At 44.8% G+C, this 13,280-nt stretch overlaps 1 protein-coding gene across 1 annotated transcript; it reads right to left on the reverse strand.

The window, feature by feature from the left end:
• LOC133357653 (cytochrome c oxidase subunit NDUFA4-like) lies at window positions 1-12,988 on the reverse strand. The gene is made up of 4 exons (XM_061575732.1): window positions 12,826-12,988; window positions 6,387-6,475; window positions 2,101-2,161; window positions 1-769 (listed from the first exon to the last, which is right to left on the reverse strand). The coding sequence occupies exons 1-4, from the start codon at window positions 12,865-12,867 to the stop codon at window positions 713-715; spliced, it is 249 nt and encodes an 82-aa protein (XP_061431716.1). The 5' UTR covers window positions 12,868-12,988; the 3' UTR covers window positions 1-712.
• Between the last annotated feature and the right edge of the window lie 292 nt (window positions 12,989-13,280).

The raw sequence follows: 13,280 nt of genomic DNA on the forward strand, positions 1-13,280 counted from the left end.
TTCCAGTTAAACAGGCGTTTATTAGGGCATCAAGGTTAGCATACAGCTGAAATGCTTTAGGAGCCCAAACATGGTTTCAAGAGGCCATGGGGCAAACATTACAGCTCACAAATCAAGCTGAGCACTGGGCCGTAGCAATAACTCAAGTGTACTCCACAGCCTTTAAAATCTACAGCGGGGAAAGGGAAAAAAAACAAACAAAATCTGGTGCCCTTCGATGGCAACGTTCAAAGCAATACAACTGTGCGGGTCTGCTTCCTCCAAACGTTTCAGAAACATTTGTAAAACAACACTGGGCTTTTTCAACATAAGGAAGGGATTTGTGCGGATTTTGCTTCCTTCCAACAATTTGGAACAAGTTTAAGAATAAGGATACGGTGCTCAAATTGGGAATTGATTAGAGCAATATGGAGCAAGATTAAGGGAGAAGAAAGAGCGGTGGTGATGAATGAAATCAAGAGAGAAAGGTGCACCAGGTGCAAGATGAATTCTGTACCGAACTTTGAAAGATTAAATCGACTTACATCCCCAACCCCCACACCCTTGAAATAATTTGAAATAAAATAATAAAATATACCACAAAAGATGTGGTGTTGCGGTCAGGTGGCAGTCAAAGAGTGTGAGAGAATGACAGCCAGATACTTAAATAAAGCGCAAATCATCTAAATTCCAATTATATGCCCCAAGTGCTGAGCCTGTATCACATATTGCTTTAGAAGTCTGGGCGATCCTTCTTCAGCTTGCTGTAGTCGATGTTGACAGCCATAAACTGGGGAAACAAGGGAGGAGGGGGGGGGCGAGAAAACTTCATTAAATACAATTATAATCGGCAAGGTAAAACACTTAGTTTTGTTTTAAACTATATTTACAGTGAGAGAAGGCTGTGTTAGTTTACTAATGTTGGACCCGGGGAGATGTTCAATATCCTGTGCAACATTCAGTAGATAAGCAAATGTTGTGGTCAAATTAATTTTGATCAAATATCTATCAGCTGTAGGGGATAGGGAGGGAGGTCGGGCAGGTTGGGTAGGGTAGGAATCTGCAAGCTAATGTAGAAAGCATACGGACTATTATCATAAACCAGCTTTATTGCCCGTCCAAGGACGGGTGTAGATTGCAGTAAATCTAGAAAAATATAAAAATTATTCAGCTCATGATTATTAATGAGGGGGAGTTGCCCCATGTGGAGTGACGTCACCCGCTCATGATTATTAATGAGCGGAGGGGTGCGGCATGTGGAGTGACGTCACCCGCTCATGATTATTAATGAGCGGAGGGGTGCGGCATGTGGAGTTCGCGACCTTCTTGTGCGTTAGTGGAAATTTCCATGCGGGCATGAATATTCATGAAAGGGGGGGGGGCTCTTTTGCAGTGACGTCACGCACGGATTCAGCACTGTGCTGCGTAGATTCATTTTCTGCAAAGAAACGTCATATTTGAAGAGACTTTGCGTAATCAATTATTTAATTCAGCTCAACCTTCCTCTGCGTTAAGTGTAAAAATCCACCCAGTCATGAATATTGATGAGGGGGTGTGGGCCTCATGTGGAGTGACGTCACGCGTGGGACGGACAGACATTTCTGGGTGATTATAGTAGGCAATTTTAAAAACCACATGCATCGTTAAAAACGGACTTGCATTCCATCTTTGCCACAAACACATAAAATACGTATGTACAGGCTTTCAGACCAATTATATCCAACAGCATGTTTAAAACAAGAACACATCTAGACTTGCTTCAACCTTTTGGACCTCACCAGCATGTTATGCAAATACTGCTGTGTTGCCAGATGTTATTTGGATGAGCGTTTCCATCAAAATCACACGGGCCCCTGGTCACATGATTCCTGTCTTTGCATCGATGGAATGGACGCATGATGATTTATTTTGTTGCCAATAAACCGTGAGCCCTCGCCCACAAACAACAATGTCGCATCGAGCGCGCGGGTCACCGAAATAGTCTACAGCGTTGCAAAACATGTCACGCGATACCCATCTCGCACTAGCACAGGAGCCCCCACAAGGAGGCGAAACTAGGAACGCATGATGACGCCACTGGTCATGCTGATCAGTGGGCCGGTATGGTGTGCCGTGCCTCACCTTGTACTGGTCGGTGGGTCCCAGTTTATTCCAGGGCTCGGGGTTGTTCTTGCGGTCCCAGCTGCGGGGACAGAATCGCGTGATCAGCACAAGCGCAACACGCACTGAGCGCGCATGCGCTTAATTTAGTCGGATTACATACTCGAGCGGTTTCAGTTGTACACATGGGTCCCAAATTTCCTCCGAGACAACAGTTGCAGGCACGCAAAAAAGGCCATACACCTTAAACAAAAATATTCTGCAATGGAAAGAGACAAAATCACTGTGGATCTCTCACACAGCAGTGGATCCATTCATGTTTAAAAACGGCCTGCAGAAGCGGACACTGTAGAGCTACCTCTGAGATCCATTCAAGTGAGCCTCTGGTTCACAAAGCAGGAGACACCTGCCCAACCACAGAGTAATGTTCGTTACAAGACAGTCAGTTGTCTTCTTGGTTCTTTCGGTAAAGTCACGTAGAAGGGAAATAATAAAAATAAAACATAATCAAATACAATTCTCACTGGTGAGAATTGTATTTTATTATGTTTTATTTTTATTATTTTTTCTCACCAGTGAGAATTGTATTTTATTATGTTTTATTTTTATTATTTTATTATTTCCCTTCTACGTGACTTTACCGAAAGAACCAAGAAGATGAATCCCTGCAGTCACGAAAGCTTTAAACAGTCAGTTGTATTTGTAATTATCATAGCTGGTGTTTATCCAAATTAATTGAACCAACTTAGATGGATTTTTTTTGCAGTTATTGGCGATTGGTCTGACAATCACCTTGCTACACCTGAGAACCCGGTTATAATCACATGCGGCCGGCTGGATCTGAACTTAGGAACTCAGAGGTGCCTTCTCAGAGCTCTGACCTTGGACACCCAGCCACCGACCACAAGACACCCTAATGAATGGGTCAAGCTGCGAAACATGAAACCTACCAAACATTGCATATCAGCAACTGGCAAATGTACCCAGATTAGTTTACAATAAGCCTGAGAAAGGACATAGTGGGTTTGGCTCTGTAAAATGTCAGTCGATAACGCATATCGTGTTCCAGCTCAAGAGTTGAATTAAGTCTTCTTCTGCTGCTGCCGCTACTGTTATTTTTCCAGCATGATTTCATTTGCAACGAAATTTGAGAATGATTAAAGCATCAGTGGAAATGGAACTTTAGTTTAAAAAAAATAACTTTGGTTCAACAGCATAACAGCTGTTCAGCTCATTTTTCAGAATTAACCAATATATCAGTTGCATTTTGGGAACAGCAATGACCTTTCCATGAGGTTAATTACGAGGTGCCGGTGAAGGACTGCACAATAACGCTGCTATTTACACCAAATGTGAAGCATGAGTGAATTAGCCGCATTAAGCACCCATTGCATTTTTCTTTTCTTTACCATTTTTGCCCAGCAAATACAAACAATGGTAAACAAGATTCAACCAGATCAGGGCTGTCCACTGGGAACCGGTTTGTCCTCAAGCAGGATTCCTAAGATGCAAATGGCCCACACTTGTAATGCATCTCCAAAGAAACACATCACCTGCCGAATTCCTCCTGGTCGTAATTCTCCCCCCAACACCTCATGACCAAAAATCAAAACGCCCGATGCCAGTCAGACCTCTAAAGCCAAGCAGGGTTGACCCCCTGGATAGTTGATCGGTTTTCTTCTTGTTTCACAAGGCATTGTGAAAAGCAATTTTATTCTTTTTTCTTACTAATCGTCGTAAATAAATGCAAAGGTTCCTCATCCAGTCCAATGATGTGGTTGACGCAGTGTGGATTTCAGCAATACCGCCAGGATGCTGCACTGGATGGAGCATTCATCGGTGATGTGCTTGATGGTTTGGACTTCTCCACAATCGCAGTCGGGCGATTCTTTGATCTTCCATTTACGTAACGTGTACGCGCATCTGCCGTGTCGTGTTCGAGCGCAGTTCAGCGTGGTCCATATTTGTCATGGAAGAGAGAATCCCAGGTACTTCCACCGTCGGATCGTGAATTATGTTTTTGTTTGCCACGTCCATAGCCGTCCATGATTCAGACCACTGAGTGGCGATGTCTTTCATTTTCGGCTGCTAGAGCATAGGCGCGTATCCAGAACGGTTTCACGAATTTTAGCCTTGGGCATGGGGGTTCCTTTAGATCTTGATGGTGTGACCAACATGCACAAACATCTGGTTGTCACATGATGAAGCTTGTTGTAATTACTGGTGAAACGTCGTACTCTTGATTGCAAATGTTGTGGCTTGGCTCTTCAACACACCGGTTAGTGCTGTACTAGTGACGAATTGGCACGCTCCGTTTACGTGACAAACCTTACTAATTGGCTGCGTCGGGTGGTGGCGGGTTTAACGACACATTTATATATTTACGTGATCTAACCCAAAAAATATATAACCTGTATTATGAATATTGGTCACGAAAGCAAACGTGTTAAAATACACAAACAGGTTGGCGACACTTTCAATAGGACAATGGGCCCGCACTTAAATCGGATCCCAAACAACATGCTGGCAGCATGTGGCTAGATCCTTCAACGCGGAAAATGTAAAGAGTCGTCCTCCCTTTTTGCGAATGTGGTGAATTGCCCATCTGTTCCATCAAATAGCGGACCCCACTGCCCATCATACGCTTACACAGGAGGCAGGGATGCTACACAGCAAGCAACTCGTGACCCCATCAAATGGCTGACCGAACTCGGGTGTACGATCACAATACGTTGCAAGTGGTTTTCAAATGGCGTACGAAAAAAGAGAGATTGTTTTGGAGCTTGTGGGGCAGTGTAGCAAAATCCATGCTTATACTGTGCTATGTTGACCCCATATTCACACTCCCCACCTCCCAACAGCCAGCACTGACCAATGTGGTGTGGAATGTTGTCAAAGAGTGGCATCACCGGCTTTGTCCATGATGGCATCTTGACGTTTGTAAAAAAATTAACCCGTGAAAACAAAGTTGTTCACTATAAATCCTTTATATGCGTGGCATCGGTTTTATTTTATTATTCATTTCTGTTTTTCTTGAGTAAGAGTTTCATTTTTATCACATTGGTATTTTAAATTAAATATAAGTAAAGTCGTATATAAGGATTATAAGGTTTTCAGTTTTTGTATGATTGTTTATATTGTACATTTTTGTTGTTTTCGTGAATAATTTCTGTGTTTAGGAAAAATATATGATTGTGTTAGTGAAATATTTTGTTTTCCTAAAAAGTGGAAAATTTTGGGAAAAAATTGTCACGCACAACGAGTCTGTGTGCAAAATGTCAGCTCGATTGGATCACGGGAAGTGGGTTAAAAAACGACCGAAAGATTTGCACGGTCGTAAGCGCGCAAGCAAGCAAGCAAGCGAACTTAATATAAAGGATTTAAAAATAACCCCGAACAAACCCGCCTGACGTGGGGAGGCCCTCATCCAGTCGTGGACTGACAAAAGGGCTCCCCCCCTGGTACATGTTGTACTACCCAAGGGGCACACGATGTCAAGTGCTCAGATATATTGAACAGTCTGCCTACGATAACACAGACCAGTTTCAAAGCAAACTTATCTTGCACACAGCTATCATCTTAGAGCTGCGGGTCTCCCCGTACCGGCATCAATCAGAGCAACCCTACGGCAAAATAGGTCCCTGCATCGCGCGAGCACCATCACTTCTTTCGAACGGCATTTGAAAAGCAACGGACCGAGTCTATAACTGCATGGGGTTATGCAGTGGAACAGGGGACGGCAATGCGGCAAAATCCATCGAGGGTGTTGTCCTGATATAGCGATGAACTTCATATCATGAAATTCGATGCCTTATCGAATTGTGAAAATTTACAGCAGCTATCTCATTGCGAAACATAATTTAGCACGTAGGTTTTTTCCAAGCCACTCGGAAACCAAGCGTGGTCTTCAGGGTTAAGGCACGTGTATGGTTTTAACTATGGGAGGAAACCGCAGAACCCGAATGAAAGCCATGTAAAACAGGGGGAGACCATACTAACTCAACACAGAGAGGCACCCAAGTCAGGAATCGAACACAGGTCCTTCTTGCTGTCCGGCACAAGTCTTAGCCACTATGAAACTCTGCCGCTCAACACATACCCCAACCCTGAAGACCAAACTTAAACCTAGCATGCAGCTGTGTTTCAACCTCGTGGTAGCTAGCGCGTGATGCATGCGCAGCTGTTTCAAGTTGGTGGTGGCTGGCACGTGACGTTGGCATAGCTGTTGCAAGCTGGTGGTGGCTGGTGCGTGGTGGTGTATGGGTAGCTGTTGCAAGCTGGTGGTGGCTGGTGGGTTGAGCACAAACCTGACGTCGGGGTTGAACAGGGCCAGCCGCATGGTGTACGTGCCAGCCATCGCCATGCCCAGGCCAAGGAAGCCGAACAGCGGGATCAGCTGCAGAGATAACACATGCATGGGCAGAGGGACAACAAGTTCCCCTCCGTTCAATCTTGTGTGACAAAGTCGTCGGCACACTTGCGGTATGAACGCCAGCGACCCGAGTTCAAAGTCTTATTCCCGGCCACGGCTAACATCGGTGACGAGTGATATCAGTCCGACTCGATCCTACACCCCCCCCCCCACCTTCACCAGTAACATGTAGTGCAGTGAAACAACCAGCATGACCAAACACGGCAAATAATACATTCTTTAGTTTTAAACATTTCCCCCTCATGCCCCCCTCAGAATCGTGACGATTAATAACAGCAATCACAAAGTGGGTGTTCGGCAAACCATTGCATGATAATTGATTCGTGTTTTATGAAAAGTACAACTGACAACAATTTTAAAAGCACATCACTAAAGTCTGTAAACCAAGAGAAACTTACATTCACCAGTACCACTGCCACAAAAGGAAAAATGTATATTGACCAATTTGTCAGTATGCTTATGCAACGCTGCCAACGCATTATCATGCTAAAATGCGTTTCATTTTGTAAACAAACAGGTGTTATCTCGATTATTTGTCCCTTTCTTGCCATAACTGTGTTCCGAGACAAAAACCATGACAGGCCAGTCCTCTCTTCTCGCCAGAATTACCCTGAATGTAACTGGCACTTGCAGCTGTCAAACTGTGGCAATACGTCTCTCATAATTGGATATTATTGCCTGCTGCCCTGTAAAGCAATCTGGTTATCCAGCATAACCATGTTACAAATCGCCTCTGAACGGCCCCCCATTTAGTTTATTGTAAACAGATAATCATTATACACCCAGGGAAAGCACAAATGTAAACATTCACCTACAATAACGGTGCAAAGCTGGCTACACTTTTACTGGCTCGGTTTATTGAGCCATTTGGTGTTATAAACGCATGGTATGGTCATAGAGATGTGCAGCCAGTGGATTTGACAGTCCAGGATTCACACGCCCTGGAGATTCAACCAATTGTCGTGATTCAAGGTCACATCACAATTTTGGAATATATGTTATTTATATATTTGTTGAATGGTAATGCCTTGAGTGACTGCAATAATCACGTGGAAATAATCATTTGTTTGCTCAACTTGCTGTAATCTACTTTTGGTTTGCTCATTTTATCTTGTGCTCCACTTTACAACGTAGTCATTGTCATTGGTAGTTACAATAAGTTAATATAAATTACTAATCAAGAATCAATTCAAAGCGCCCTGTCAATCCACTGCTGAATGAAGGCCTCGCCATACAGTATCGGTCATTGGGGCTGTTTGAGCACACTTCACGATGGTCAGTGCGGGTTGGTTCAGGAAGGTCCAGGGCTAGTGTAGATATCACTCACCACTGATGTTTGCTATGGCCGGGAATCAAACTCGGGTCAAACAGGGTTCATAGTGCAGTCAGTCAAATTCAAGTTCATCAGGGCAGCCTTCACCGACTGACTGTGATGTACCCATTATTACTGCTGGGTAGACAAACGGCGGTGGGGGGGGGGATACTCCTGCCATAACAGTCTTCAGTTGCAGCCCTAAGACCACAATGTCAAGATAACGGAGATAAAGCCCACAAAAGCATGAAAAGATAAAACAAATGGCGAATGTTACCAGCGATAAATCCTTGAGAGTTCACATTTCATCTACATGCACGCAGCTTGCATTGCAATGTGGGTAAATGCCAATGTTACAATTGCAGTACATACTTTTATATTAACCTTGTCTCCCTTGCTCGAGATAATCTTTTCTGAATGGTTTCTTACTTGGTTACAAAGTTAATAAAGGACAAAAGTAAGATTGTTTATCAATTGTAGAAAAAAAGTGAGGTAAAAATGTTTTCAAATGCCAGCCATTACCAATGTCAACCTGTGCCATTATTACAGTGACAAATCCCAAAGTAGTGTTTTTTATTACCTTGAAACTTAACTAAAATTCATCGTCAGCCATGGTCCATCTGCTAAGCTCTTAAGCTACATTCTCACGTGTAATTTTCCCATCTGTATGAGCAACCACGGTTTTGCAACAATCGTTACGATTGAGAACGTTAACCACTTGATACAGTAAATTTAGCTGTGACGGTCCCACCTGATGACGGAGACTTGTGTTGCCTCCGAAACGTCTTGATTTATTATTTTATTTCTATTATTATTTTTTATTTATTTATCAGCTCAGTGCTCTTGCTTCTGAGCTACCCGGTCACATCATACGGATTGATTTTGAATCCTCTCAGCTTCATTATTAAAATTCTGAAAGTATTCTTCCGCTACGTTGTCAACCACATTTAGCTCCGATTTAACACATCACTGAAAAAGCAATCGCCGTGCAACTGTTCCACGGAAAGGTTGGCGATGATGTCTAAAAGCCTCGCCAAGCACGGTACTGCAACTACTTTTTACAAATAAGGGCAGATTTCCGAACAGCCGGCAAAAAAACAGAGGCAATGTAACCTTGGAACTTGACAATGCACTTCAAGCTGTTTACGTTTCCTTGGGTGTTGACTCGCGTTCTGGCCATTCGACACCATAAAGGGGCTTTGGGGCGAAGCAAGGCTGGACATTCCTTCAAGCCTTCATCATTAACAAAGACCACCATGCAACAGTTTGGATTTACAAAACGATTTGGAAACATGCATGCGGGAAACTTCACTCGAGAGACACAGTAAGAGGAACACGTGGATCGGAGAAAGAAACGAAAGTTTGCATCATATTATTGACTCAAGAAATTTAAGTGGGCTTGGGTAGGATACATCGATAACAAGTATAACCCATAAAAACTAAGTTTTTCACTATAAATCCTTTATATGCGTGGCGGCTAGAGTCGTCTCGTCTTCTGGCTTGAGATGGCTGCCACCTATGGGTCAGATGATTGCATGGCACCATTAAGCAATTGGTAATTAAATATAATATTTTTGTCCTAAAAAGTGTAAAATTTTTCACGAACATTAATTGTCACGCACAACGAGTCTGTGTGGAAAATGTCAGCTCGATTGGATCACGGGAAGTGGGTTAAAAAACGACTGAAAGATTTGCACGGTCGTAAGCAAGCAAGCAAGCGCGCAAGTGAACTTAATATAAAGGATTTAAAAAGTGGGTTCTTCTGGCTGGTAGTTGAGATGAAAGACAAAGTGGCAGCCAAAGGAGAGAGCTCACAGCTGACAGAACTTGCACGGCAGAAATGGAGCGATGGGATCAGCCGACGAGACCACGAGGGTTTGTGACGACTTGGGGAGGCATTCATCAAGCAGCGGACCGAGTCATGATGAACATTTTTAACTACGTCACTGTTCAAACCTTACCCATTATTTTTTTCATCTGGAGATATTCAATCGCGCAATTTTACGTAGTTTTTGGAAGAATTTGACAGGCGGCAGACTCAACTTTCAATATCAGTTCCGAGTAAACACAGAGCACATCTGCAAAGTACACTTAATTGTTCGGAACGATGGTGTAAAACATGTCGACCATGTGGTTTCAGTTAAGTCAGGGCAACGTTCTGTTCCAGTTGGCAAATCCAGCGGGCTGCCCTTGATTTATAGTGCGGGTGCCCCGATTGGCCATACATGTGTATGCGCCACCTGCATCACCACAGTGGACAGTAAAGATCATCCAAAGTCATTCTCCAGCAGTAGTCCCACTCGCTGTGTGGCCGCGTCACGGGTCCACACTTGCCGAATTTAAAATATTACCGACAAATGTATCTATTGGAATACAGAATGATCACCCCCCTCCTGTAAAAAAAAAAAACTCGCCAGGATCCTCATGAAAACGGCCATGAGACTCACACACAGCAAGGCGTTCCCGTGTAAACAAGCCTTTTGGCGTCATCTGGTCCAACACCAATGGAGACTAGGCTCCAAGAAAAGCTGTCTCGGGTGTGGACCAATCAACTTCAAGGACAGTGCATATCATTATCATCATCAGAGTTGTTTCTTTTTGTTTGCATTTTGACTGTTTGTGTTGTGGTTATTGCAAACATGATCCCTTGTATAAAGGTGTCAGTTTTGTACCAGATAAAAGGGTAAAAACCTACTACTACTAAGCACAATAAAGACAGAGGACCAGACACACGAGACAAACCACGGACCAGACAAATCCAGATATACAAACGCCATCGCCCATCAAAAAAAAAAACCCACAAACTGCAAAAACCCGGTTCACAATTCCCGGACAACAATTGGCTTCTGACTCCCGATTTGAACGGCGGACACACCCGCGAACATTCATTCGCTGGCGGGTGCCCTTCGAGCATTACATTCGATCAAGAGCATACACACAGAGAGAGAGACATCTCTGCTGTGCCAAGGACATCCACAAGAGGGCGTCTTCCCTGGCACAAAGTGCCCTCCTCTCTGTGAATACCACAAGGCTCAGCAGCAGCAGCAGCGCACTGCGGGGGTATTGATGGCCGAGGCAAAATGGGGCCTCTCCTCTCTCCTCCTTCTCTTCTCCCCCTCATCAACACCACCCTCCCTGATACAGCCTCTGAAATGAAACCCCAATTATTCAGAGATATCGATTATGTTGGCACTGGATCACAAACGACTCCTTAAGCGCATCGGCCGGTGCCAGGCTAGGTGCCACCGACGTAACACGCTTACGAAACACCGCTCCCTCAAATGGCTTGTTTGTTTCAAATATAGATCAAGTCAACCAGGAATCATTAAGACGTAACGATTATCGATTATGTTGACGAGGAATTCAAGACAACGCACGTGTACACGAGGGGAGGGAGATGCCCACCCATCTTTAGGCGCGCTCCAACATCAAACACGCGGTCAGGAGCGTCGGAATCGAAGCTATCGATGATCACCGTTGCATCGATTAAAGAAGCAACACATTTGATCGAACATTAAACCGGCGGCAAGTCGATCACCAGAGAGAGAGAGAGAGACGCGATGCGTGCCATCGACCGCACCAATTCCCCCCCTCGTGAAGTTGAATGACCTCTGAGTAGGCCTCAGGCTCAGCCCTGACAAGGGCGAATAATTCCAAGGTTTTAATTCTATTATTGCTTAATTTTTAAACTCCTTTTTTTAACCCCGTCTGTATAAATGTGTCCCTGTCTGGCTGCCTTTGCCTACGCGTCTTTGTTTCTGTGTCTTTGTATATCCGTGTGTCTGTACACGTGTGTGTCTTTGTAACCAGTGTGAGTCGATATCAAGAGTTGCGTGTGTGCACACAAAGGCCCAACCAGCGTTAGACGCAGACGTTGTCTTTGTGTGGTTTGCCGTGTATTTGTGTGTGTGTCTTTGTGTGTGTGTCTTTGTGTGTGTGTCTTTGTGTGTGTCTTTGTGTGTGTCTGTGTGTGTCTGTGTGTGTCTTTGTGTGTGTGTCTGTGTCCTTGTGTGTCTTTGTGTCTGTTTGTGTGTGTCTGTGTGTATGTGTCTGTGTGTATGTGTCTATCTTTGTGTGTCTTTGGTGTGTCTTTGTGTCTGTGTGTATGTGTCTGTGTGTATGTGTCTGTGTGTGTATGTGTCTTTGTGTGTATGTGTGTGTGTATCTTTGGTGTGTCTTTGTGTGTCTTGTGTGTGTGTTTGTGTCTTTGTGTGTCTTTGTGTCTGTCTTTGTGTGTGTCTATGTGTATGTGTGTGTGTCTGTGTGTATGTGTCTGTGTGTATGTGTCTTTGTGTGTGTCTTTGTGTGTGTCTATCTTTGTGTGTCTTTGGTGTGGCTTTGTGTCTTTGTGTGAGTGTGTGTTTGCTTTTAATTGCATTGTGTGTCCACGCGCATGTGTCACGACGTTACAGTACAATATGTTCTACTCGGTATACGCCTATAACCTCATCTGTACATGTCTATGTAACATCCATTGGTATGCCTGCATGTCTGTCTGTCCGTCTCGTCGTCTCCCCGAAGGATATGTCTTCGTTTGCCCTTGTAGGTCTAAATGTGTCTTTGTCGTATGTCACCGTATTGTTACGCCTGTTCGTCCTTGTCTCTGTATGCAAGCAAGCCTTAGTCCTCTGTAGAGTATTGTCTACGTGTGTGTGTGTGTATCATGTCTGTATTGTTACGCCTGCGTGTCCATCTGCCCGTGTATCTCTACGTACATACGAGAATGTCTATTGGAATGTCATTCGACTGTGCCCCACTCTCTCCATCCGCCTGCAACGCAGTCAACGCATCTATCCCGTGGCTTTCGGACCTCGTATCTACGTCGGCATTGCACGCCGTGCCATCATCGTCCCCAACAACAACAACAGCAACAACAGCAACAACAACAGCAACAACAACAACAGCAACAACAGCAGCAGACGATGACCATTTGACCGTCGTCTGTCCTCCAAAGTGGCCCCCCAAATGTCAACGTGTCAAGCCGCGTGCGCCCATTACTCACGGCTGGGTGTTTCTTGGCCTGCGTGAACATTAAGCGAAACATGACGGCACGAGTCTTCGTCTCTCCTTCAAGACACTACACGACCGCTGCTGCTGCTGATGATGCTGATGATACTGCTGCTCTCTGCTGCTGATGATGATGGTGGTTCTGGAGCGGGGGGGGGGGGGTGCAGCACCACCCACTCTCATTCCAACGCAGAGCAGCGTCACGTGGCCGGGGGGAGGAGCCAGAGGAGGCGGGGCATCCAACGTCACCGCCCACCAGATTGACACGTGGCAGGGAATTCGCCACCGATATTATATTGATATACTGGTAGGAACCTCCTGGTTACACTAGCCCACAGGGGATTGTTGTGTCCGTTCGTCGTGAATCCCAAAAATGGGAGGGGTGGGGCTGGGTGGAGAGGGGAGGGTGGGGAGGGGCTGGTGAGGAGGGATGAGGGGCTGGGAGAGGAG

Source organism: Lethenteron reissneri, chromosome 7 (genome assembly GCF_015708825.2).
Source record: "Lethenteron reissneri isolate LAM-NWPU_2019-01 chromosome 7, ASM1570882v1, whole genome shotgun sequence".
NCBI classification, from domain to species: domain Eukaryota; kingdom Metazoa; phylum Chordata; class Hyperoartia; order Petromyzontiformes; family Petromyzontidae; genus Lethenteron; species Lethenteron reissneri.